We start from the raw sequence: 23,885 nt of genomic DNA on the forward strand, positions 1-23,885 counted from the left end.
AGAATAGAATTCTTCATTGGCCAAGTGCGATTGGACACACAAGGAATTTGTCTTGTCTCAGGGTACATAAAATATATATTTGTCAAGAATCATAAGGTACAACACTTGATGATACTCATAGGGCACAAATAAGCTAACAAATCATATTAGGAAACAATCGCTATAAATCGTAAGGATACAAGCAACAAAATTACAGTCCTGCAGTCGTAAGTGGGAAGAGGGTGGGAGGAATGAGGAGAAGATTAATAGTAATACAGTCTTAGTTAATAGTTTGACAGTGGTGAGGGAATTATTTGTTTAGCAGAGGGATGGTATTCGGGGAAAAACTGTTCTTGTGTCTAGTTGTTCTGGTGTCCAGTGCTCTATAGCGTTGTTTTGAGGGTAGAAGTTGAAACAATTTATGTCCAGGATGTGAAGGGTCTGTAGATATTTTCCCAGCCTTCTTTTTAACTTGTGCAGTGTACAGGTCCCTCAATGGAAGGCAGGTTGATAGCAATTGTTTTTTCTGCAGTTCTGATTATCCTCTGAAGTCCGTGTCTGTCTTGTTGGGTTGCAGAACCGAACCAGAAAGTTATAGAGGTGCAGATGACAGACTCAATGATTCCTCTGTAGAACAGAATCAGCAGCTCCTTGGGCAGTTTGAGCTTCCTGAGTTGGCGCAGAAAGAACATTCTTTGTTGTGCTTTTCTGATGACATTTTTGATGTTGAGATATAGTAGAACCTAGAAATTTGAAGGTCTTTACTGTTGATACTAATCTAGGTCATGGATGGGCCACTGGCCCCTTTATGACCTGTGTACTTCAACTCCCAGAATACCTGAGACGTGCTGGCTCAGGAATTCTGGGAGTTGAAGTCCACAGGTTATAAAGGGGCTATAGCTGCCCACTCCTGCTCTAACATTTTCTTCCACACACAGAAGTATGCCTCCCCCCGACCCCTTAGTGGCTAGTCTTGATTGGGAGTAGTAATTGTTGTGGTCCGCCAGCAGCCAGCAGAGGTGGCAGCAGATTCAGACAGTGAGGAGGTTGGGGAGGAACATGGGCCGGTCCTGGAGTCTGGGGAAGGCTCTGATGAGGGCTCTGTGTCAGAGGCAGAGAGGGGGCCAGGGCCGTCTGACAGTTATCAGCTGCCTTCGGAGTCAGGCATCAGTGAAGCAGACGAACAGCTGGAGCCTGTTCCCAGTGTGTGCATGCAAAGCGTTGCTAGATGAAGGGAACAGCTAAAGAACAGGGGTTGACTTGGGAGTAAGGCCACAGGTGGACGATGAATGGCCCCTCCCAGAGGAAATAAAAGAGGAGCGAAAGGGGAGGGGAGTTTGCAGGAGACCATTAATTCGCTTCATTGGTTCGTGACTCTCCGAGAGTCCTTGCCAAGTCTTGCAGAGATCGGCCTGGAAGCTCTCCAAGCCAGATAAGGTCTGTGACTGTAAATCCTCCCTTGAAAGACTTTGCTGGATGTGAATGAGCAGAATTCACAGTAACTTAATAAAAGGGGTTTTTGTCGGACGAGGAGTTTGCTTCTTGCTCTTGGGAAGCCTAGGTCAGAACAATAATGAGACGAAAAAGAATTCGACAAACTATAATCTTAATTAATTGCATGGGATGATTTCACATTAAAAAAAAGCCAGCTTGTTTCTGCTGATAAGTACCATATGGAGGGTTTCCTGCTTCCTATAGGGCAGAAGAAAAATGATTACTGGTGTCTTCCCAGTACAGTATGCATGATAGGCTTATTAGCCTGGCCTCTGGCTGACCTTATTCCTTACCCAGCAAGGTGAAAACATGTGTCTGACGATAACTTGGTAAAGGAAAGCGGAGATTAAAAAGATCCAGAAACGATCCTTTCTAACTGTTGGGTTTTTCTTTTTCTTTTCTTTCTTTTTTAAGAAAGAAAAAAAAACTTGAAAAACAAAAGTCCTTTGCATTCACATTACCTCCAGGCCTTCACCTTAATAAAACAAGACACAATGATGAAGACTTCACATTCCAAAAGAGCTGCCTTGAAATTTATTAGGAGGCAAAGATTAAATATTTGAATTTCGAGAGGGGGTTTTTGGGTTTTTTTTTGCCTTTGCACTTGATAGCCAGGTGGCTTGGAAGGAAATTATTGCGGTGGCAAGCATCCAACACTGAAAAGATAGAAGCCAGACTATGGGAAGGCAAGCTGCAAAACGATGGGAGAACAGAGCGCATTTTCAACATGATTTCATCGTGATCGCAGTGTTCCAATATTTGAGGGTCTGCCACAAAGAAGAGGGGGGTTGATCTATTTCCCAAAGGACCTGAAGGCCAGGCAAGAAACAATGGATAGAAACTAATCAAGGAGAGAAGCAACCTGGAGCTAAGGAGGAACTTCCTGACAGTGAGAACAATTAATCAGTGGAACAACGTGCTTTCAGAAGTCGTGAATCCCCCAACATTGGAGGCTTTTAAGAAGAGGCTGGACAACCACTTGTAGGGTGTGCAGGGGGTTGGACTCGAAGAGCTTCAAAGTCCCTTTGTCAGGCCTGTAGGTATGTTCTTTTTAGGATCTTTGGCCTGCCACACTTTCTTATAATTTCCTATGTGTTTTAGTAGTGTAATAGTTGGGAGGGGGGAATAGAAAGGAGTAGGATTGTGGAATGTATTGTTGTCATTCTTTTATAGAAGCCAAGGTCATCTTTTGTCTCCGCACCTCAACACCTGACTGGAAGCAGTGGGGTGTAGATGCCAGCGTGGAAGATGATGATTGGAACATGTGATGGATTATGGGGTGTGGGGATAGATCATGAACTTTCAACTGGGTGGAATTCCAGGAAGAACATCAGAGTTGGAATTCCATAGACGTGCTAACTTGCCTGTATGAATAAATGGGAACTTTAAGGATGATTCTGCCTTGGACAATGATTTATTTCATGCATGGTATTTAGAACGCTAACACCCTTCCAACTCCGTTATTCTGTTATTCCTTCTATTAGAGCAGGGGTGTCAAACTCAAGGCCAGGATGCTTAAATCTGACCAGAGGGGTCCACCTGGAAATATCAAAGGTGGGGCCTCTGCCGGCCAAAAACGAGCTGCGTAGAGGTCCCGCGAGGCCTGTTTTGGGCCTCCCCGGCCTCCAGCAGCATTCTGCCAGCCAAAAACCAGCCGCACCGAGGCCTCTCCCCGCAGCCTGTTTTGGCCGACAAAGTGCTGCCGGAGTCTGTCCCCATCTCCCCCCGCAGCCGATAACTACAATGCTGATCCAGCTGTCGAAGAAATCCAGTTTGACACCCCTGCATTAGAGCCGTGGTGGCGTAGTGGTTAGAACGCAGTACTGCAGGTCTAACACACTGCCGACTGCCAGCAGTTCGATCCTAACCGGCTCAAGGTTGACTCAGCCTTCCATCCTTCCGAGGTGGGTAAAATGAGGACCCAGGTTGTTGGGGGGCAAGAGGCTGACTCTGTAAACCGCTTAGAGAGGGCTGCAAAACATGGTGAAGCGGTATATAAGTCTAAGTGCTGTTGCTATGAACTTTCAGGAAATAGCCAAGACATCCTACAATTTATATTTGCTTTTGGATATTTTCAAGCTTAAATTACAAGGAAGTAGTACATTTTATGAATATTTCGGCGTGTTAGTTTGGCGATTTCATAGCAATTTGCGGAGTTCAGAAAGTAATATATATATATATATGTTTACAACTCTTTTGATCACATGGTAAATAATAATGATCATTAGCTAACTGCAGTCCTCTTTCACTTCTCTTTCCCAATTGGCTCCTTGCAATAATGATTAAAACCTCAGTAAGTCTTTTGTGATAAAATTGAAAACTTCGATGTAACAGCTAGCTCAGATATCAGGATTTTTGATAGCGTTTTTAACACGGTTTAATTACCTGGCCTAGTTAATTAGCCTTTTACCTTCATCCCACAAGTCTTCTATAAGGTTAAACAAATCTGGAAATCTATTCTGTAATCTGTTCTTCTTCTTTTTTTTTAACCATTGCACCTGCTTTATGTCAGAAATGATGTAGCTTGCCAGTTAGTATCTTTCTGCCAGTGGGAAGCAGAGAACATCTACTTATATATTTTTTTTAAAAAAAAAACATATTTCAGGTTAATTTCTTTTACAGGGCAAGAAGGTTTTCTGGTCTGAAATGTGATATATGCGATCTTTGCAAGTTCCATATGAATGCCTTCTTATGGCTATTCCAGGGACGTGATGGCTCAGTGGCTAAGTCGCTGAGCTTGTCGCTCAGAAAGATCGGCAGTTCAGCAGTTCGAATCCCTAGCGCCGCGTAATGGAGTGAGCTCCCGTTACTTGTCCCAGCTTCTGCCAACCTAGCAGTTTGAAAGCATGTAAAAATGCAAGTAGAAAAATAGGGACCACCATGGGTGGGAAAGTAACAGTGTTCTGCGTGCCTTTGGCACTTAGTCATACTGGCCACATGACCACAGAGACGTCTTCGGACTGCGCTGGTAATTTTCCATTGTTAATCCAAATAGTTATTGAATATTTCAATTCATGTATGTATCAATTATTCATTACATCATCATTAGTCCATTTAACAGAAAAGAATTTTTCCAGTATAACATGATCACTGCTTACAATTATACATAACGTTCAAGTCATCCCACTCTTATACATTAGATTCATTATTGTCCTTTATATATCATATGATCAAGCACTCTATTTCATAGCAAAAAACAAAACCAAAGTTTCATAGCAATGACTATGACTTTCTAGTAATACATAGGTCAGTGATGGCGAACCTATGGCACGCGTGCCACAGATGGCACGCAGAGCCATTTGTCAGGGCATGCGAGGCGCTGCCCTGTCAGCTGGCCAGCGCACATGCGCATGCTGGCCAGCTGAGTTCACCCTTTTTTAAAGCCATTTTTCACCCTCCCCAGGCTCCTATAGAGCCTGGGGAGGGCGAAAACAGCCTCCCCCGCCCCCCCGGACGCCCTCCGGAGGCATCAGGGAAGCCTCCGGACAGTCCCTGAAGCCTTCGGAGCGCTCAAAATGATCCTCCGAGCAAACAGGAAGTGACTTCCAGTTTGTTCGGAGGGTCGTTTTGAGCGCTCCGAAGGCGTCAGGGAAGCCTCCGGACAATCCCTGAAGCCTTTGGAACACTTAAAATGACCCTCCGAGCAAACCGGAAGTGACTTCCGGTTTGCTCGGGGGAGTCGTTCTGAGCGCTCCGAAGGCGTCAGGGAAGCCTCCGGATGGTCCCTGAAGCCTTCGGAGCGCTCAAAACAACTCTCCGAGCAAATCGGAAGTCAATTATGGAAGGTAAATCTGTCTCAGGCTACTGGCAAGTTTCGTTTCCTGAAGGCTTCCAGCATTTAATGTCTCAAGATGGCGATGAATAACAGGGCTCAATGCTTTTATGCTGTGCATTGGGATCCTTGGATTGGCTGTTTTGAACTATATCTATTGGAATACGTGGAATGCGAAGCTGATTCAGCGTTTTCCCAGACATTGATCTCCGTAGACTACCATCTGTTCTGGCTTCAAGCCTAATATTGCTAGTGGGACACTCACACACACTCTCTCTCTCTCTGTCTCTGTCTCTCTCTCTGTCTCTCTCTGTCTCTGTCTCTCTCTCTCTCTCTCTCTCTCTCTCTCTCTCTCTCTCTCTCTCTCTCTCTCTCTCTCACACACACACACACACACACACACACACACTAAAAATGCTTTCCAAAAATCTTAGCTGTTGATAATTCAAGGGCAACGATGCTGACTCCACAGCGTCAAGTTCTACTGCTTTTTCCATGTTTCATGTGAGTTACTCAAAAGCATATGTGTGTTAGCAGTCTCTGTGTGGAATACATTATAAAGACCAGTGGTAGTTGTTACTTGCCAAGTCATGTCCGACCCATCAAGAGCCCCCATGCACAACGTTCCTCCAGGCTTTCCTGTCCTCTACCATCCTCTGGAGTCCATTTAAGCTCACGCCAACTGCTTCGGTGACTCCATCCAGCCACCTCATTCTCTGTCGTCCCCTTCTTCTTTTGCCGTCAATCGTTCCCAGCATGAGGCTCTTCTCCAGGGAGTCCTTCCTTCTCATTAGGTGGCCAAAGTATTTGAGTTTCCTCTTCAGGATCTGGCCTTCTAAAGAGCAGTCAGGGTTGATCTCCTCTAGGACTGACCGTTTTGATCACCGTATAGTCCAAAGGACTCGCAGAAGTCCCTTGGCTACTTTTAAGAGGTGCCCAGGGGTGGACTGCTGGGGGTTTGCAGGAATTCTGGTGAACCTCTAACTAAGATTCTGTGTAGTTTGGAGAATCCCCAGATCCCACTTTTTGCTGGCCCTGCCCACCCCTCCCCTCCCCTCCCAGGAGTCCCCACATGGCCCATTTTACATGCAGGTAAGTGCAAGGTGCGTGGAGGCTTGGGGAGGGCGAAAAACAGGCCTCCTGGAAGTTTGGCCCCGTTTCCGGCCTCCAGGGGGCCTCTGGAGCCTGGAGAGGCGATTTTTGCCCTCCCGGAAACTTGAGGAAAGCCTCCAGAGCCCGGGAAGGCCAAAAATGCCCTCCCCCCCAGCCATGGTGCAGGAGGCCAACTAGGCCACGCCCACCCAGCAACTGAGTAGGCAACCCCTTGCTAAAAAAATTTGAAGCCTACCCCTGGATGTGTGAACTTCAATTCCCAGAATTCCCCAGCCCAAATATCCACCCCCCACCCCCTTCCTTAGAAGTTGAGTATGCTTTGGGTTGAGGACAGTTTGAATGTTATGGCACAATTTATCACGCTGAGATGGGAAAACATCTGGCTTCCGCTTCCCCTTCCACCATGCTGTCTCCAGATTTTATTTTTCTTGCTCCGTGGTGCAATCTGTTCTGCTTTTTTCTTTTTTCTTTTTCTCCCTGCGGCCTGTCAGGAGCGCTTCAAAAACAGGAATGGGTTGCTTCAGCCATCTGCTGGCTTTCTCGTTGCTAAGAATGTCTTTAGATCCATGTGGGTCTGCAAGGCAGTCAGGCGAAGGGAGATGGGAGGCGGTCAGAGGTTATCCCATAACTTCAAAGATGTCAGCTGGACACTCTGTAAGTACAGGTGGAGACATATTTTTCACCAGAGATGCTGCGCTGGTTACAACTCACATAACAGAAGCAGTCGAGAAATTTGGGTCTTTGAGGACTTTTCGTGAAACCACCTGAAATTTGCACCCGGAGAACGTCTCCACTAAAACTCCACTAGCTGAACAACTTTATCATGGTCTCCAGCTGTTTTTGATGACAACTCTTTGACTGCTGTTCAAAAGTTCTGCTTGGTTGGTCCCGTTTTTTTTTTTTTTAAAGATCTGTCATTTGGGGAAGATTGTATTCCTTCACACATGAGCCTCATTTCCTAGATTTATATCTGGAGTTTGTTTATAGAATTCCACTCGTGGAAACCATAACAATAGGGTAGGCCTGTTGGTGTCCTGAGATTCACAGCTTCGTTATATTTCCACGGTGTCATCCTGTAATGGATGGGCTTCACACCCAATTTCTTTGTGGGGTGTGAGTTTTAATTTTGGACTCTTATGCGTTCCATGTGTCTCGTTGTGCTACTTTAAAGTTTCCGAGGACTGGCTTGAGTTGTTGTAAGAGTACATCAGCCTCTGTTAGTGCAGGAAGTTAAAACCCCTCTCCTAGGAAATGAGATATTTTAGGAAATATTAAAAAGGCAGACTATTTCCCCTAAGAGGGAGGCAGAAACTAAACTCTCCGCCTTTGTCAATGGGCCATTAAGGCCTGAGCCAGTCTATTCTACACAACAACCTCTTTCAGGCAGAGCCCATAATAGGAATCCCAAAGCCCTTTCATTACATCAACACCCAGCAAGGCTCAACCAAGCTTGGGACTCAAAAGACAACCTACATAGTTACCCCTGCATGGCCCCATGGGAGTCTGACAACCAATCAGAATACAAACTCAAATTCAAAAGCCCAGACAGGGCATAAAACCCAGGGACTCTCAGCTTCTCTGCCCTTTTTCTTCTTTCCCTAGGACCTCAAACCATGTGGTCCTGTCCACCATTAAAAACCATCTTTCCCATCAGCCTCCACCTTCGCCCAGCTCAGCCCCACCACCATGTGCCTATGCCACCTGCCAGCCACCTGATTTTTGCATCTCTGCTGTGCATGCGGGAGACTCATGCACGGGCTGGGCTGGGGGTCACGTGCACATATATGGGGGATAGGGGGAGACTGCAGGTGGGCGTGGCACGCATGTGAATTCGGCACATGAGGACAAAAAGGTTAGCCATCCCTGGTATAGGATCTCCTGCCCGAGGAAGGGGTTGGACTAGAAGACCTCCAGGGTCCCTTCCAACTCTGTTATTCTGTTCTGTTATTCTACGTTTTCTCTACCATCTCTGGGTTTGCTCTTATCTTAAATTTTTTTTTAAAGTGCGTTTAATCTTCTGATGTTGCCACAAGCCACTGAGTTGCGCCCAGGCATAATAAGCCTCTGTAGAAATGGAAGAAATACTTTGTCTAATTAATTAAACGAATTAGACAAAAGTAGCCTCGAGCCCTGAGGTCAGGGCTTGTTATTAGGCAGCAAAATGTTGTTCTCTGTGGAAAAGCCCTTTCACCTGCCTGATTGAAAACTGAGCTGAACATTGCTGCATGCTTGCCTGAATGAAAACCTTCTCTGGGATATTAAAGATGGAGGCAAACACAGGTGTGTTATCTTCTGACTCGCCATCATTTGCATAACAGGGTCTTGATAGTTGAAACAGAGAATGGCCAGTCAGCCAAGCGTGAAGAGATAAGAGCCTTGTGGCGAGGTGTATACTCACTTAAGCCCCCCCCCCCCGCTTAGAAGTGCTGTGTTCATTCATTGTTGCTAACTGCACCATCTGTTAAATTGCACAGGTATGTGGTTTTCTTCCACCCGCTTGCCTGGCCAACGTAGTATTTAAGTGAAGCTCTGGGCAGCCGTCTTTTGTCTAAACCCTCCGGCAGCTGAAAAAACAAACCTTCACTTGTGTTGACGGTGATCCAAACAAGATGGGGATTGTTTTAGGTCTCGTGATATTTGCAGCGTGGATCTTCATTTGTGGTCCAGCAGTGGGAGAAACTATCCACCTGCGCCCTTTTCAATCATAAAGCTGAGACCATTAGGAGCACCCTGCAGAAATTCATTGTGCAGAAATTCCAAATTGAAAAAAAAATCACACACACACACACACACACACACACACACACACAAAGATAATTATCGGTTTGAAGACAGCCATTTAATGAGGGACACACCGCTTGCTCAGGTCAGAGGTTTCACATTTGAAGTACACTTTGTTATTAAGAAAAAGTTTCCTGGAAACATTTCCAGCTTAAATTCTTTATTTTGTGTTTTGCACTCTAGAAAGATTAGAGAGTAAGTCTTCTCAGTCATCCAGGTGCTTGGATACAGCCGTTGCGTTCTGCAGTTTTCTCTTTCCGTAGCTAGGCATATCCAGTTTGTTCCCATTTTTTCCCCACTGAATTTTATTTCCAGTGATTTGATCTATCTTGTTGCCCTTTGTCAAACCTTTTTTATTTTGCTTCAATCCTGGTTGCATATGGTGCCCAGAATTGGACTTTTTATTTGAGATGGAATCTGACCAAGAATCTAACAGAATAGTGATTTCTTCTGTTGACGCAGCCTGACAGTTAATTTGCCTTTTCTTGCTGCCATATCACCTTGCTGGCTTCATATTTAATTTGTTGTTGTTGTTTGTTGCGAAGTCATGTCCGATGCATCGCAACCCCATGGACCACGTTCCTCCAGGCCTTCCTGTCCTCTACCATCTTCTGGAGTCCATTTAAGCTCACCCCGACTGCTTCGGTGACTCCATTCAGCCACCATCTTCTCTGCCGTCCCCTTCTTCTTTTGCCCTCCATCTTTCCTAGTATGAGGCTCTTCTCCAGGGAGTCCTTCCTTCTCATTAGGTGGCCAAAGTATTTGAGTTTCCTCTTCAGGATCTGTCCTGTCTAGCTTCCTCTCTGCCTCTGGAACGCAGCCCTCCTCTGAGCTTTCCTCAGCCTCCAGGACTGGCCCAGGGGGTGGGTTCCAGCAGGCACTACTTCCAGTTCGGGCATGGGTGTGCTGCGCTTGCATGTGCTCTTGATGCGTGCTATGCGTGCTTGCGCAGTGCAATAAAAATTGTTCTGCGTATGCTCAGAAGTGAAAACCAAGATGGCTCCACTTATGGCACTGCCCAGAGAACTGATTTGGGGTCGTGACAGGCCTGGGTCGCTGCTGGTTCCAGCAACCCAGGCCGCCAAGCCACTACCGGTTCGGCTGAAGCAGTCCAAACTGGTAGGACTGGTGGGCCAGTCCGGTCCTCCCCAACCTCCTCACTGTTTGACTCTGCTGCCAGCTCTGCTGGCTGCCGGTGGGGCACAACAGAAGGGCGTAAAAGGGGACAGAATGCATTTAACAAATGACTCATTTAGCAACATAAATTTTGGGCTCAATTGTGGTCGTAAGTTGAGGACTACCTGTACAACCAGTGGCTTACTTTCCCCAGTTTTTAACTTGGCTTCCCAGCACGTTTCTTTTTTCAGCTTTCTCTGCAAATTAAGAGGGGGGGGGAAACTCTTTTTTTCACTAATTTGCGGTCAGCAAGACAAACATTTCAGGTACATATTATCCAAGGAACATCTTGTGCTAAAAGAGAAAGTGCCAAGATGCAAAAAGCTTGCTTTTCTTCAAATCTCTTAGAAGTAATCTTTGTGCCTTTTTTTAAAGGAAAGTTCGCTGTTTATTTGCATAGCCTGTTAGAAAAAACTTCCATTCAAATCAAAATTTGAAAATTGCTTAATTATTACTTTTTACAAAGTCTTTCATCTACTGCTCATCGGTATATGATGCATTGAGTCTTTTAGTTGTAAAGGGATATTGTATCTTGTGTAGCAAAAGTGTGTGATAATATAACAGATATTTTCCGTCCCCGCCCAAAACTAGACTAATATTATGACTTGATCTAAAGATGTTTATTTTGAAAAGGGCCTCTTGTACAGTGTGATCCAAGGTTCATATACTTTTGATCTCTATATTTTTTAGATTTTGCTTAGTTATTTCTCCCAGACTGCTGAGAAAGTATATATTTATAGCGCTAAGACTCCCCAAACCACAACCCAATTTATTATTATTATTTTTTAAAAGTGTGCTTCAAAGCCGAGAGAGCTTTAACAGTGGCCAGAAAAAAAAAACCCTGAAGGTGACCTACTGGGGTATGGCAGAATGTCAATTTTGGCATCTTAAGATAAACTCTTTGAAATGTCACCTTTTAACCTACCTATCGAAATGTTACAAAGAAATTAGATTCAGTTCTGGGAAACGATTAATGATCAGAATTTTGATGTCACTTCCTGTTTTGTTATATTTTGGTTTTTTATTTTTATTTAATAATTTAATTGAAGACAGGCAGACAGATAGCTATAGCTACTGGATATAGATATAGATATAGATAAGGTAAAGGTTCCCCTCACACATATGTGCTAGTCATTACTGACTCTAGGGGGCGGTGCTCATCTCCGTTTCAAAGCCGAAGAGCCAGCGCTGTCCGAAGATGTCTCCGTGGTCATGTGGCCGGCATGACTAAACGGCAAAGGCGCACGGAACACTTTTACTTTCCCACTAAAGGTGGTTCCTATTTTTCTACTTGCATTTTTACATGCTTTCCAACTGCTAAGTTGTCAGAAGCTGGGACAAGTAACCGGAGCTCACTCTGTTATGTGGCACTAGGGATTCGAACCCCCGAACTGCCGACTTTCTGATCAGCAAGCTCAGCGTCTTAACCACTGAGCTACCTATATAGATATATATATAGAACCATCTATATAGCTATAGATTTCTTTATTGGCCAAGTGTGATTGGATACAGAAGGTGCATATGCTCCCAGTGTACATAAAAGAAAATATGCATTCATCACGAATCATAAGATACAACACTGAATGATAGTCATAGGATACAAATAAGCAATCAAATCATAGTAGGAAACAATCAATACGAACCGTAAGGATACAAGCAACAAAGTTACAGTCCTGCAGTCATAAGTGGGAGGAGATGGGTGATAAGAACGAGAAGATTAATGGTAATAGTAATGCAGACTTAGTGAATAGTTTGACAGTGTTGAGGGAATTGTTTGTTTAGCAGAGTGATGGCGTTCAGGAAAAAACTGTCCTTGTGTCTAGTTGTTCTGGTGTGCAGTGCTTTATAGTGTATATTTTGAGGGTACAAGTTGAAACAATTTATGTCCAGGGTGTGAGGGGTCTGTAGTTATTTTCACAGCCCTCTTTTTGACTCCTGCAGTATACAGGTCCTCGATGGAAGGCAGGTTGGTAGTAATTGTTTTTTCTGCAGTTCTAATTATCCTCTGAAGTCTGTTAAAAATTAAAAATGTTCTTTCTCCGAAATGCACATATTAGCTGTCTTGTCATTTACACCGTGGAAGTATCTTTGAATGAGAATGACTTCCAGGAGTGGTATCTGTATTATATACAACGTGTACTGCTTTATGTAACAATTATTGTTCTGAATCGTGCCAAATTGCTAACCCAACATTCTGTTTCCAGTAACAGTAAGTCAAAATTTTGTGGTTTGGCAGCTCCACTGTCAGAGGGGAAGTGAACATGGAAAACAGTTTCCCTTTATTGCTTATATCCAGTCATCGGTTATTTCGGGGGCAAATTTGTATCTGGGAATGTCATGGTTATAGCAGCATTAAGGTAAAGGTTCCCCTCGCACATATGTGCTAGTCATTCACCGACTCTAGGGGGCGGTGCTCATCTCCATTTCAAAGCCAAAGAGCCAGCACTGTCTGAAGATGTCTCCATGGTCATTTGGCCAGCAGGACTAAATGCTGAAGGCCCCCCGGAACGCTGTTACCTTCCCACCAAAGTGGTCCCCATTTTTCTATTTGCCTTTTTACATACTTTCAAACTCCTAGGTTGGCAGAAGCTGGGGCAAATAATGGGAGCTCACCCCATTACACGGCACTAGGGATTCGAACCACTGAACTGCTGACCTTTCTGATCGACAAGCTCAGCGTTTTAGCCACTGAGCCACCGTGTCCCTAGATAGATAGATAGATAGATAGATAGATAGATAGATAGATAGATAGATAGATAGATAGATAGATGATAGATGGATGGATGGATGGATGGATGGAGAGAGAGAATGAGAGATAGAATGAGAGAGAGAGAGAGAGAGAGAGAGAGAATGAGAAAGAGAAAAGAAAGAGAGTCAGAGACAGTGAGACAGAGAAAGAGACTGGTGATATTTGCTTTAAAGAACTTTTCTTTTTTCTCCCTTTTTCCTCCCTTTATTTGCATGGAAGAAAAATAAAAAAATAGCCCTCCTCCCTTAAAAGCAAACAATGTGGCTGTAGCACTTCCTTTTTTTAAAATGAAGTTAGCCTAGAGTTGATAAAGTAACCTTTATTGTGAATATTGGAGAAATGATAGGACCGCATTGCTGTTAGCTTGCTGTTAACTGTTTGTAAGGCAGTTGCCAATATTATGTCAGGTGTCGATTTCTCCTTGTCAGCCAAATCTGTGATCACCATGGAAACCACTCAAACAAAAGTACATAAGCAGCTAAAGTATTTTGAAAAATAAAGAGAGAAGAGAGAGAAAAATGCCAGCCCTGATTTCTTAAAAGCTTTACGTAATTGTAGTTGTAAGTGTCGTTTTTTTTACAATTACGGTTCATTTTCTTAAAGAATGAAGTAGGCAGGATTAAGGCCCCTTTGAAGGTATTTCCTGCACATTAGATTATGTAAGTCACCATCAACTGGGCCTTTATGGCCCTTTTCTCCATTGAACCTGGGCCAGAAAACGTCAAACGAGTTAAAGAGTTTCACTTCCTTTTAAAAAGTAACTTCCTAACCCAATTAGTCATTAGGAAGAACAGCTTTTCTTGACACAATCCATACGCAAGGAGGGTGTTGGAAAAATGATATCCTGCCTCTCTTGTATCTACAGAAAGATCATTGCTTCATATGGGGAAAATTCCCCCACGCCCAAGGTGCCCGTTTTTGAAACTTCAATGGAAAACACTTCGATCATGTCACCGTGGGTGTGCCGCCACCGCCGTAAACGTGAAAAAAAGGGTCACAAGACACATTTTTGGGTGCTGTTCTAACTTCGAACTGTTTCCACGGGCCAGATCTAAGCACCCCGTGGGACAGATCTGGCCTATGAACCTTGAGTTTGACACCATTGATCTATATACCGTATTTTTTGCAGTATAAGACGCACCTTTCCCCCCCTAAAAGAGCGTGGAAATGTTGGTGCGTCTTATACACCGAATGCAGCCATTTTTAGCTTCTTGAAGCCCCATCCCGCATCCCATTTTGGGGGGAAATGGCCCATTTTGGGGGAAAATGGCCCATTTTTCACAAAAACTGAGGCTTTTTGGCCTTCCCTCAGCCCCCAGCAGCACTCTGCAGATTTCAGCAGGGCTGTGGCAAGGCAGAAACAGGGGCATTTTTGCCTTCCCCCAGCCCGTCTGAAGCCTGCAGAGGTCTGCTGGGGGCTGAGGGAAGGCAAAAACGTCTTTTTCTTTCTTCTTCGAAAACTTAGTGCGTCTTATACACCGGTGCGTCTTATAGTTTGAAGAATACGGTAGTTCTTCATGGCTTGGTACTTAACAACTGTACCTCCAGTCAAAACTGACCCAGCACATTCTATCCTTTGCAGGGTGATCCAAATTTGGTAGCTTTATCCCAAAAGTGCTTTTTCAAAAGGCAATTGGAACTCTGGATTTTCCTTGAAGATGTTTCACTTCTCATCCAGTTCTGATGCAAGAAGCTTCTCGGATGAGAAGCAAAACCTCTTCAAGCAAAAACAAAAGTCCAGTTGCTTTTTGGGAAAAAAAAAGCACCCTTGGGTTCACTTCATGTATGTTTTATATATAGGGGCGACTATATACTAGGGGTGACATGATAGCAGTGTTCCAATATCTAAAGGGCTGCCACAAAGAAGAGGGAGTCAAGCTATTCTCCAAGGCATCTGAGGGTAGAACAAGAAGCAATGGGTGGAAACTAATCAAGGAGAGAAGCAACTTAGAACTGAGGAGAAATTTCCTGACAGTGAGAACAATTAATCAGTGGAACAACTTGCTTCCAGAAGCTGTGAATACTCCAACAGTGGAAGTTTTAAAGAAAATGTTGGATTTGTTTGAAGTGGTGTAGGGTTTCTTGCCTAAGAAGTGGGTTGGACTAGAAGACCTCCAAGGTCTCTTCCAACTCAATCATTCTATTCTATTCTATTCTATTCTATTTTATTCTATGGAAGGAAAGAAGGAAGGAAGGAAGGAAGGAAGGAAGGAAGAAAGAAAGAAAGAAAGAAAGAAAGAAAGAAAGAAAGAAAGAAAGAAAGAAAGAAAGAAAGAAAGAGGGAATCAAGCTATTTTCCAAAGCACCTGAGAAAACTGGTGGAAACTAATCAAGGAGAGAAGCAACCTGGAACTGAGGAGAAACTTCCTGACAGTTAGAACAATTAATCAGTGGAACAGAAGTTGCCTCCAGAAGTTGTGAATTCTCCAACACTGGAAGTTTTTAAGAAGAGATTGAATAACCATTTGTCTGGTGTAGGGTTTCCTGCCTAAGCAGGGGGTTGGACTAGAAGACCTCCAAGGTCCCTTCCAACTCTGTTAATCTATTCTACATGGAAAGTGGGAAAGCAAACAAAATAACCATCTGTAGCTCCCATCATTTGTGAATTCCGTCATTGGCAGCCTAAATCTTATACCAAACTAGCTGATAACCCGGTGTTCTCCGGGTATTTATTTATAGGGGGAATATGTCTGGACCAAATGTAATTTCTAATGTTGGATTTTCCTCCTTACCAGAGCGAGCCCCCTTGTGGAGTACTCTGAAGCCATTACCAGGGCATGGCACTGCGCTGTATAGAAGAAGCCATTTTACGGCAGTACAGTAGAAGCCATTTTAAGGCACAACAGGCTGTATCTTAACAGAACACCCCCCCCCCAAGAGGTGTTAGGGGTGTCTTACCTCCACTGTATTTGTTTTCAGAAAGCAAGTCATCTGTGTACCAAGTTTGGTTGAAATTGCTTGAGGCGTTCTAGAATTATGCTAACACACACACACACAAACACACAAACACACACACAGACAAACATACACACAGCCATTGATCATTGAACATGCTCCAGAGAATCTGAGAAGACCTGGATCTCCAAAATTACCTGGTACCCATCCACATATTCCTAGCTACCTTCTACATGAAATGACTGATTTCTAATCTGAAATCAAAAAGGTGGTTCTATAAGGATTTTGTCCTAATAAAGAAATTGACTCCTAGCCAAATAGAATTACTGGAATGCAAAGTTAGCTGAAGCAGGATGGGATGGATAAGCAAATGATTACTAAGCTTACCCAGGTGCTGCTGGGGTGTGGTGGGACTGCATGCCAAACAACTGTGCTATAGATGACAGGACAAACCTTGTATTGGTTAGGCGCAGTGACAAAGGTAAACGTTTAAGGCAGTTATGGCTAACCTTTTTTGGATCGCGTGCCAAAAGCGGGGGGGGGGGGGGAAACAGAGGGGGGTCGTGTGCGGGCGTGCCGCACCCATAATGCAATGCGCGACCCCCAGTGCGCATGCGTGCACTACAGGCGCTCCCCCTCCCATTTTTACATGCTTTTTCCACCCTCCCCAGGCTCCAGAGGCTTTATAGGAGCCTGGGGAGGGCGAAAACAGGCTCCCCCGCCACTTCAGGTTTGCTCGGAGGATCGTTTTGAGCTCTCCGAAGGCTTCAGGGATTGTCCGGAGGCTTCCCTGATGTCTCCGGAGGGCTTCTGGAGGTGCGGGGGAGGCTTTTTTCGCCCTCCCCAGGCTCCTATAAAGCCTCTGGAGCCTGGGGAGGGCAAAAAATGGCTTTAAAAAAGGGTGAACTCAGCTGGCCAGCACACGTGCCATAGGTTCGCCATCACTGGCCTAGTAGGTCTCCCTGCAGCGTCCTGGGAGCAAAAACAGGCTGTGGGGGGCTGCACTCCTCCGCACCCCATTTTGGGCCTAGTAGGTCTCCCTGCAGCCTCCTGGGAACAAAAGCAGGGCGGCCTGATCAGTTGTTTTCTAAATGCAGCTTACAAAAATCTTATTTAGAAGAAATAGGGATGGAGTTTATTAATCAAGCACATCTGTGGTGAAATTCATTTTTTTTTTTACTACCGGTTCTGTGGGCGTTGCTTGCTGGGCATGTTGTGGCTTGGTGGCCGTGTTTTGGTGGCCATGGTAGGGGAAGGATATTGCAAAATCTCTATTCCTACTTCACTCGGGGGCCAGCCGGAGGTGGCATTTGCCGGTTCTCCGAACTATTCAAAATCTCCCCTACCGGTTCTCCAGAACCTGTCAGAACCTGCTGGATTTCACTCCTGAAGCATGTCTAGAAAAAGCCCTTTTAATCGATGGAGCCACATATTACAATAAGGATTTGTTGTTTTAATCATGCTGTTTTGACTAAGCCACTCTTGGCTGAGTTCACATAGAAACCTTAATGGCTAGGCATATGCCAGAAACAATTATTTTTCAGGGCAACTGAATGGAGCTGAGTGTTTACTGGCCGGATGCCCTTCCTGTCGCCAATGCAGAGTTTGCAGCAGATATATACTCATTGTGCCTAGAGAAAGAGATCCTTGCCGCTACCTAGGATCGAACTCACAGCCTCCTGATTGTGAGGCAAGAGGCAACAAGAAAACCGAATTTGTTAACTTGGTCTGCAATCCTGGCATCGATACGTCTTCTGTCAAGAAAGGTTCATCAAATTTTCTTTTTTTTTCAGGAATTGTTTGGCTCAAGAAAAAAGCAAGCTAAACACCGTTGTCTGTTGTTGTTGTTTTTTCATTTCTAGAACTTTGTCCAGTGCTGGGAAGGAGCTGAAAGATAATTTTCTGAAGGCCTTGGCAGAGAGAGAAGAAGCCAACCGTAATGGGAAAATATCTGTGAGTAAAATTTAAAAGTCCTATAAATGGTGTTGGAAGAAATGTCCTTCTGGGTTCAGTCCCAAGTGGGGAAAAAGACACTGGATTCATGGAAGTTGCTTGGAAAGAAGGTTTATTGATGGTGGACAGTAGGACCACATGGTTTGAGGTCCGGGGGGGGGGGGAAGAGGGGGATCACATGCCTTGAAGATCTTGGAGAAAAAAGGGAAGAGATGCTGAGAGAGCTTGGGTTTTATATCCTCTCTTGGGCCCCGCCTTGGAGCTTCCTGTTCCTGTGTAAGAAATGTATTCTGATTAGTGGTCAGACTCCCAGTGGGGAGGAGTCAAAGTTAGCTAACTTTGTAGGCTGTCTATCTCCCAGGCTTGGTTGAGCTGTGGCTAGGTGATGATCAGTAACAGGAGTCAAACATTTTTATTACCGGTTCTGTAGGTGTGGTTTGTTGGCATGGTGTGGTAGGCGTGGCTTGGTGAGCATGGCAGGGGAAGGTTACTGCAAAATCCCCATTCCCCCCCGATCAGCTGGGACTCAGGAGGCAGAGAATAGATGTGGGCGGGGCCAACCAGAGGTGGTATTTACTGGTTCTCTGAACTACTCAAAATTTCTGCTACTCGTTCTCCAGAAGTGGTCAGAACCTGCTGAATAACACCTCTGGTGATGATGTAATGAAAGGGCTCTGGAATTCTTATTATGGCTTTGCCTGAAGGAGGCAGATCTTTGTTATGTAGAATAGACTGGCTCAGGCCTTAATTGCCCATTGACAAAGGTGGGGGGGCTGAGTTTCTGCCTCCGTTTTAGGGGTAAATATTCTACCCTTTAATATTTCCTAAAATATTTCATTTTCTAGGAGAGGGGTGAGTTTTCTAGAAGAGAGATGGGTTTTAACTTACATTGTACGCCTACATCGGCATGCAATGAATATCTAGCATTCAGATATTGGAATTATGAACTGTAAATATGAGAATGTAAAATCAGAAAATATATCTGAACACATCCACCTGGGAATAAATGCATACCAGGGTGGGTTCCTGCCGGCATTACTACGGGTTTGGCGTGCAAAAACTTGGATTATTAGTAACATGTGAGAATAAACAATATTTAGATTTAGAATAACAGAGTTGGAAGGGACCTTGGAGGTCTTCTAGTCCAACCCCCTGCTTAGGCAGGAAACCCTACACCACTTCAGACAAATGAATATCCAATCTTTTCTTAAAAACATCTTAAAATATGCTTTCATCTTCCATATATTGCTATCAATCCAGCAGCCTTACAATCTAAAACTTACCTGAAAAACCAAGCTAATCAGATCTTTTCAAAAGTACAGTGTAACATTGCCTATTTCCATCGGTTTGATATAATATATTTTACAATTTGTCTCGGTATGATTAATTTTAGTTAGGAAGTAGAAATAAAAGGAGCCTCCAGCAAAGAGAATGGAAATAAAAATAACAGTGATGGAATTTAGGATCAAACTGGATCGAGAGAATGCCCGAAGGACTATTTTAGAGATTTGCATGGTAAGGATTGGGATAGGAAAACTGAGACTAATGTTATAAATATTAGGATTAAAGAAAAACTTGATGAAAGGAGGGTTATGCATGCCGTGACAATCTTGAAAAATAATAAGGCTGCAGATCAGGGCTTCAAAAATTTTTCCTCGAAAAAAAGACCTCCCCGACAGGAGTGGGTTCTAGCAGCAGCTACTGCCGGTTCACTCATGGGTGCTTGCATGCGCAGTACAATAAAAATTGTTCTGTCCATGCGCAGAACCGAAAAACAAGATGGCAATTGGTTCGGCAGCGTGGCAGGCCTGGGTCGCTGCCCGTTCCAGCAACCCAGGCCACCAAACCACTACCGGTTCAGCTAAACCGGTCCGAACCAGTTGGAACTCACCGCTGCTCCCTGGATAATAATCCCAATCAGGCTTTTGAGCGCATGAGCTAAAATAAGCCCTCCCCCAAAAACAAGCCCTCCCTGAAAATATGGCATCACAGCACCAGCCATGAGGTGACCACGCTAGCCACCTCCTACACCTCAAAAAATAATAAGACCTCCCTGAAAATAAGGCCAAGCGCTTATTTCGGGGGTCAAAAGAAAACAAGACCCTGTCTTATTTTTGGGGAAACACAGTAGCAAGTGGTTCACTGCCTGGATCCTGAGTGGGCGTGGCCATGATGCGTGTGGCCTAGTCAACCTCTTTGCATCATGACGGCAATATGTGTGTGTGTGTTTGTCCTCCCCAGGCTCTGGAGGCATTTCTTGAGCCTCTGGGAGGGTGAAAACGGCCTCCCCAGGCTCCGTAGGCCCTCTGAAGGCTGCAAATGGGCCCATTTCTGGCCTTCCCGAACTTCTGGTAGGTTCAGTTTTCGCCCTCCCTGAGTGTCTGCACATGCCCTAAACTTACCTGCATTTAAATCAAGCTATGTGGGGACTCATGGGAGGGACATTGTGGAGTGGGCAGGGCCCGCCAGAAGTGGCATTTGGGGTTCTCCGAATTGCACCGAATCTTAGCTAGAGGTTCTCCCGAATCCCTGCAAACCCCCAGCAGCCCACCTGTGTTGCAGATGTAGAAAAGGTATAACTGCAAAAATATTAAAATACAGGTAGTCCTTGACTTATAACCACAACTGAGCCCAACATTTCCTTTGCTAAGCGAGACAGTTGTTAGGTGAATTTGCCCCCATTTTACCAGGTTCCTTGCAACCGCCGGGAAGCGAATCACTGCAGTTAAGTTAGTAACATGGTTGTAACCGTTCAGAGTTTCAACGGCACCGAAAAAACTTGTGACTTGTGACCGTTTTTCACAATTACGACCTTGGCAGCATCCCCATGGTGACGGGATCAAAATCCAGACGCTTGGCAACGGGTTCATATTTATGACCGTTGCTGTGTCCCAAGGTCACACGATCCCCTTTTGCGACCTTTCTGACAAGCAAAGTCAATGGGGGAGTCAGACCGGGTTACTAACTAATCAGCTGCAGGGATTCACTTAACTGTGGCAAGACAGGTGGTAAAATGCCATTTAGATGGATTTGATGAGGTCCTCAGAAGGGTGGATGTTAGGAATTCAAAGAGAAAGAAAGTAATGTACCATATTTTTCAGAGCATAAGACGCACCAAGATTTTGAAGAGGCAATTTTTTTTTAAAAAAAATTGTGCTTTCCGGCCCTTCCAAAAATGACCTATTTTTTGTGAAAACGGGCCCATTTTTTGTCAAAAAAAGAGCATGCATAGCCTTCAGGAGGCTTATAGAGTGCTTCTGAGGGCTGGGGGGGGGGGCAAAAATGAGCAAAAAAAGGCCTGTTTTCCGCTCATTTTTGCCCTCCCCAACCCTCTGGAGCACTCTATAAGCCTCCCAAAGACGATGCACGTCCATTTTTGCAAAGGGGGCGGGGTTTCAGGAGGCTCCCAACACGAGTGATGTCGATCTGGCCACGCCCACCCTGGCCACATCCACCCCACCACCCTTCCGAGATCAAACTCAATGCTATGCAGCCCTCAATGAAATTGAGTTTGACACCCCTGTTATACAATATATCCAAGATCTACCTTATTTAAGTTATTCCCAAATAATAGGCAGTCTAATCATCAAATGATTAATGCAAACACAGATAGCCAGATGAGAAACCTTTCAATTTAATAAACTGATTTGCAGATATTTGGGGAAAACATTGTCAATTCCCAGTTTGCAGCATGTTCATATTTATTATATTGAAAGTTTACCGTGTTCACTACTGATTAGCAGTATCGTCTTAGCATTGTGTCAATGAAAATGTAGGCACGCACATTCCTGTTGCACTATTTTTGTTTGTTCTGGTGAAAGAAACTGAATGTGTGAATTGGGTTGTGCTGAAGTATTGGGATGTTTTGCTATTTTCTACGTTTCATCAAGTTTTTATGCTGCAGAAGCAGAAGAAAAAAATTCTCAAAATGTTTATTCCCCTTTTGATTTAACGCATATTGCTGAAATGAATGATTTCCGTGCAGAGTTTATCTCCGTCACGTGGCTAATCATAATTTAATTTCAAGCAAATAACTTTTATGCCTGAAATATGAAGCATATACTAGATTCTCGCTCTCCGGCGTAGTGTAAAATGTAATTAAACTTTGTATTTCCTGGAAATAGCTGGAATGCGTATAAATAACTCTTGCTTCAAGGTGCAGAGGTAGCGAGGCGTTTTCAGAAGGAGAAATGGCATTTCACCAGCTCAGATATCTTACCTTTGCCAGAAGGTTGTTTATGAGTTTTATTAAAAAATAATATTTTCCTTGCAATCTCTCTCCTTTCTCTTCCCCCCACTCTCTCTCTGACCCCATGCTATTTTGTTTTCCTTTTCTGACTTTTTAAAAATGATTTATTTATTTATTTTTTAAAAAGGAAAAAGTAGGCTAGGACACAGGTTCATTTCGGTCGATTTTTGATTTGCAGAGTTGAACTGAAATGAACTTGCAAGCTTCTTCTCAAACCAGGTTTGAGAAACGAAAACCTGAGATTTTCAGGCTAAGTTGTATAAACTCTGAGGTTTTGGAGAGGGAGATAAAGCAAGTTTAGGTCAAGAATTACCTCAGAAGTTGTCCCTGCAAGGCAGAGCTCATGGCTCAATAAGGAAAGGTGGAAAACAAGGTTAGAGAAGGACAGGTGGTAAATGAGTGTACAGGTAGTCCTCAACTTACAATAATTAGTAACTTCATGTAGTGACTGTACACAGTTACAGTGGAACTGAAAAAAGTGACATGATCATTTTTCACACTTACGGCCACTGCAGCATTCCCATAGTCACATGATCAAAATTCAGATATTTGGCAATTGACTCATATTTATGACGGTTGCAGTATTCTGGGGTGATGTGATCCCCTTTTGTGACCTTCTGACAAGCAATATCAACGGGCAAGCCAGATTCACTGAAAAACCAGATTACTAATTTACCAACTGCAGCGATTCACGTAACGACTGAAGCAAGAACAGTCGTAAAATGTGGCAAAATTCACTTAACAAGTGTCTCATTTAACAACATAAACATTGGGCTCAATTATGGTCGTACGTAAAGGACTACCTGCACGGTACGCTTGTCCCAGGATAATGTTGCAGGATTCAATCTGGATCGGTCCCCGGGACTAGACGGGACTGATCCAGATTGGTTCCTGCAAAGTAGATCAGACTACAGTATTATACTTTCCAATCTCCCATCTTTGAGCTGGATACAAACCAGAAAGCTTTCCAGCAAGTAAGATGACTTACTGTCTGGAAACAAATACTATGGGGAGTAAGACACCCCTAAAACCTCTCGGTATGTGTGTTCTGTTAAGATACAGCCTGTTGTGCCTTAAAATGGCTTCTACTGTATGGCTGTAAAATGGCTTCTACTGTACAGCGCAGTGGAGTTGCCATGGTAATGGCTTCATAGTACTCCACAAGGGGGCTCCCTCTGGTAAGGGGAAAAACCCAACATTAGAAATTACATTCAGTCCAGGCATTTTCCCCCTATAAATAAATACCCGGGCAACACCAGGTTATCAGCTAGTGTTAAATAAATTCTGAATTTTTTTCTACAAATTAATAGCTATTATATAGTTTTGAGGAAGTTATGATCAGCGTTTGCCTGAAATTAATTTTATCTACCTCATTCTGACATTTTGGCGTCTAATTTTTGGCAAGGATATATCTTGAAAACTACCACATTAAAAGAATTCGCCTTATTAAAAGAATTGCTCAGAATTGCAGGATGAAATCATAGCTACAACAAATTTGGTCCGTGTCTTTTAGGAAAGTGATTTATTTTCCTCCCAAGTATTTCCAACATTAATTGTAATAGGTGCTATTCAAATGGGGTTTTATAGAGATTGTTTATTTTATCTTGCATTTTTGTTTGGTTCTGTTTATTTTAAAGGCAGGCCATGAAGTCATCTTTCCAAATGCTAAAAACAGTTGGATAATTTAAAACTCTCCCCATAGGGAAACCAGATGACAACCTTTT

The 23,885-nt window shown here is 44.0% G+C and overlaps 1 protein-coding gene across 1 annotated transcript in view; it reads left to right on the plus strand.

Moving 5' to 3' along the window:
- The window catches only part of CFAP299 (cilia and flagella associated protein 299), a 272,842-nt gene that overhangs the window by 43,250 nt on the left and 205,707 nt on the right, over window positions 1-23,885 (plus strand). The window contains exon 3 of the mRNA XM_081960436.1: window positions 17,822-17,912. Coding sequence (XP_081816562.1) covers window positions 17,822-17,912 — 91 coding nt within the window. The remainder of the gene's footprint in view (window positions 1-17,821; window positions 17,913-23,885) is intronic.

This window comes from Natrix helvetica (genome assembly GCF_964273705.1).
Source record: "Natrix helvetica genome assembly, chromosome: 7".
In the NCBI taxonomy this organism is placed as follows: domain Eukaryota; kingdom Metazoa; phylum Chordata; class Lepidosauria; order Squamata; family Natricidae; genus Natrix; species Natrix helvetica.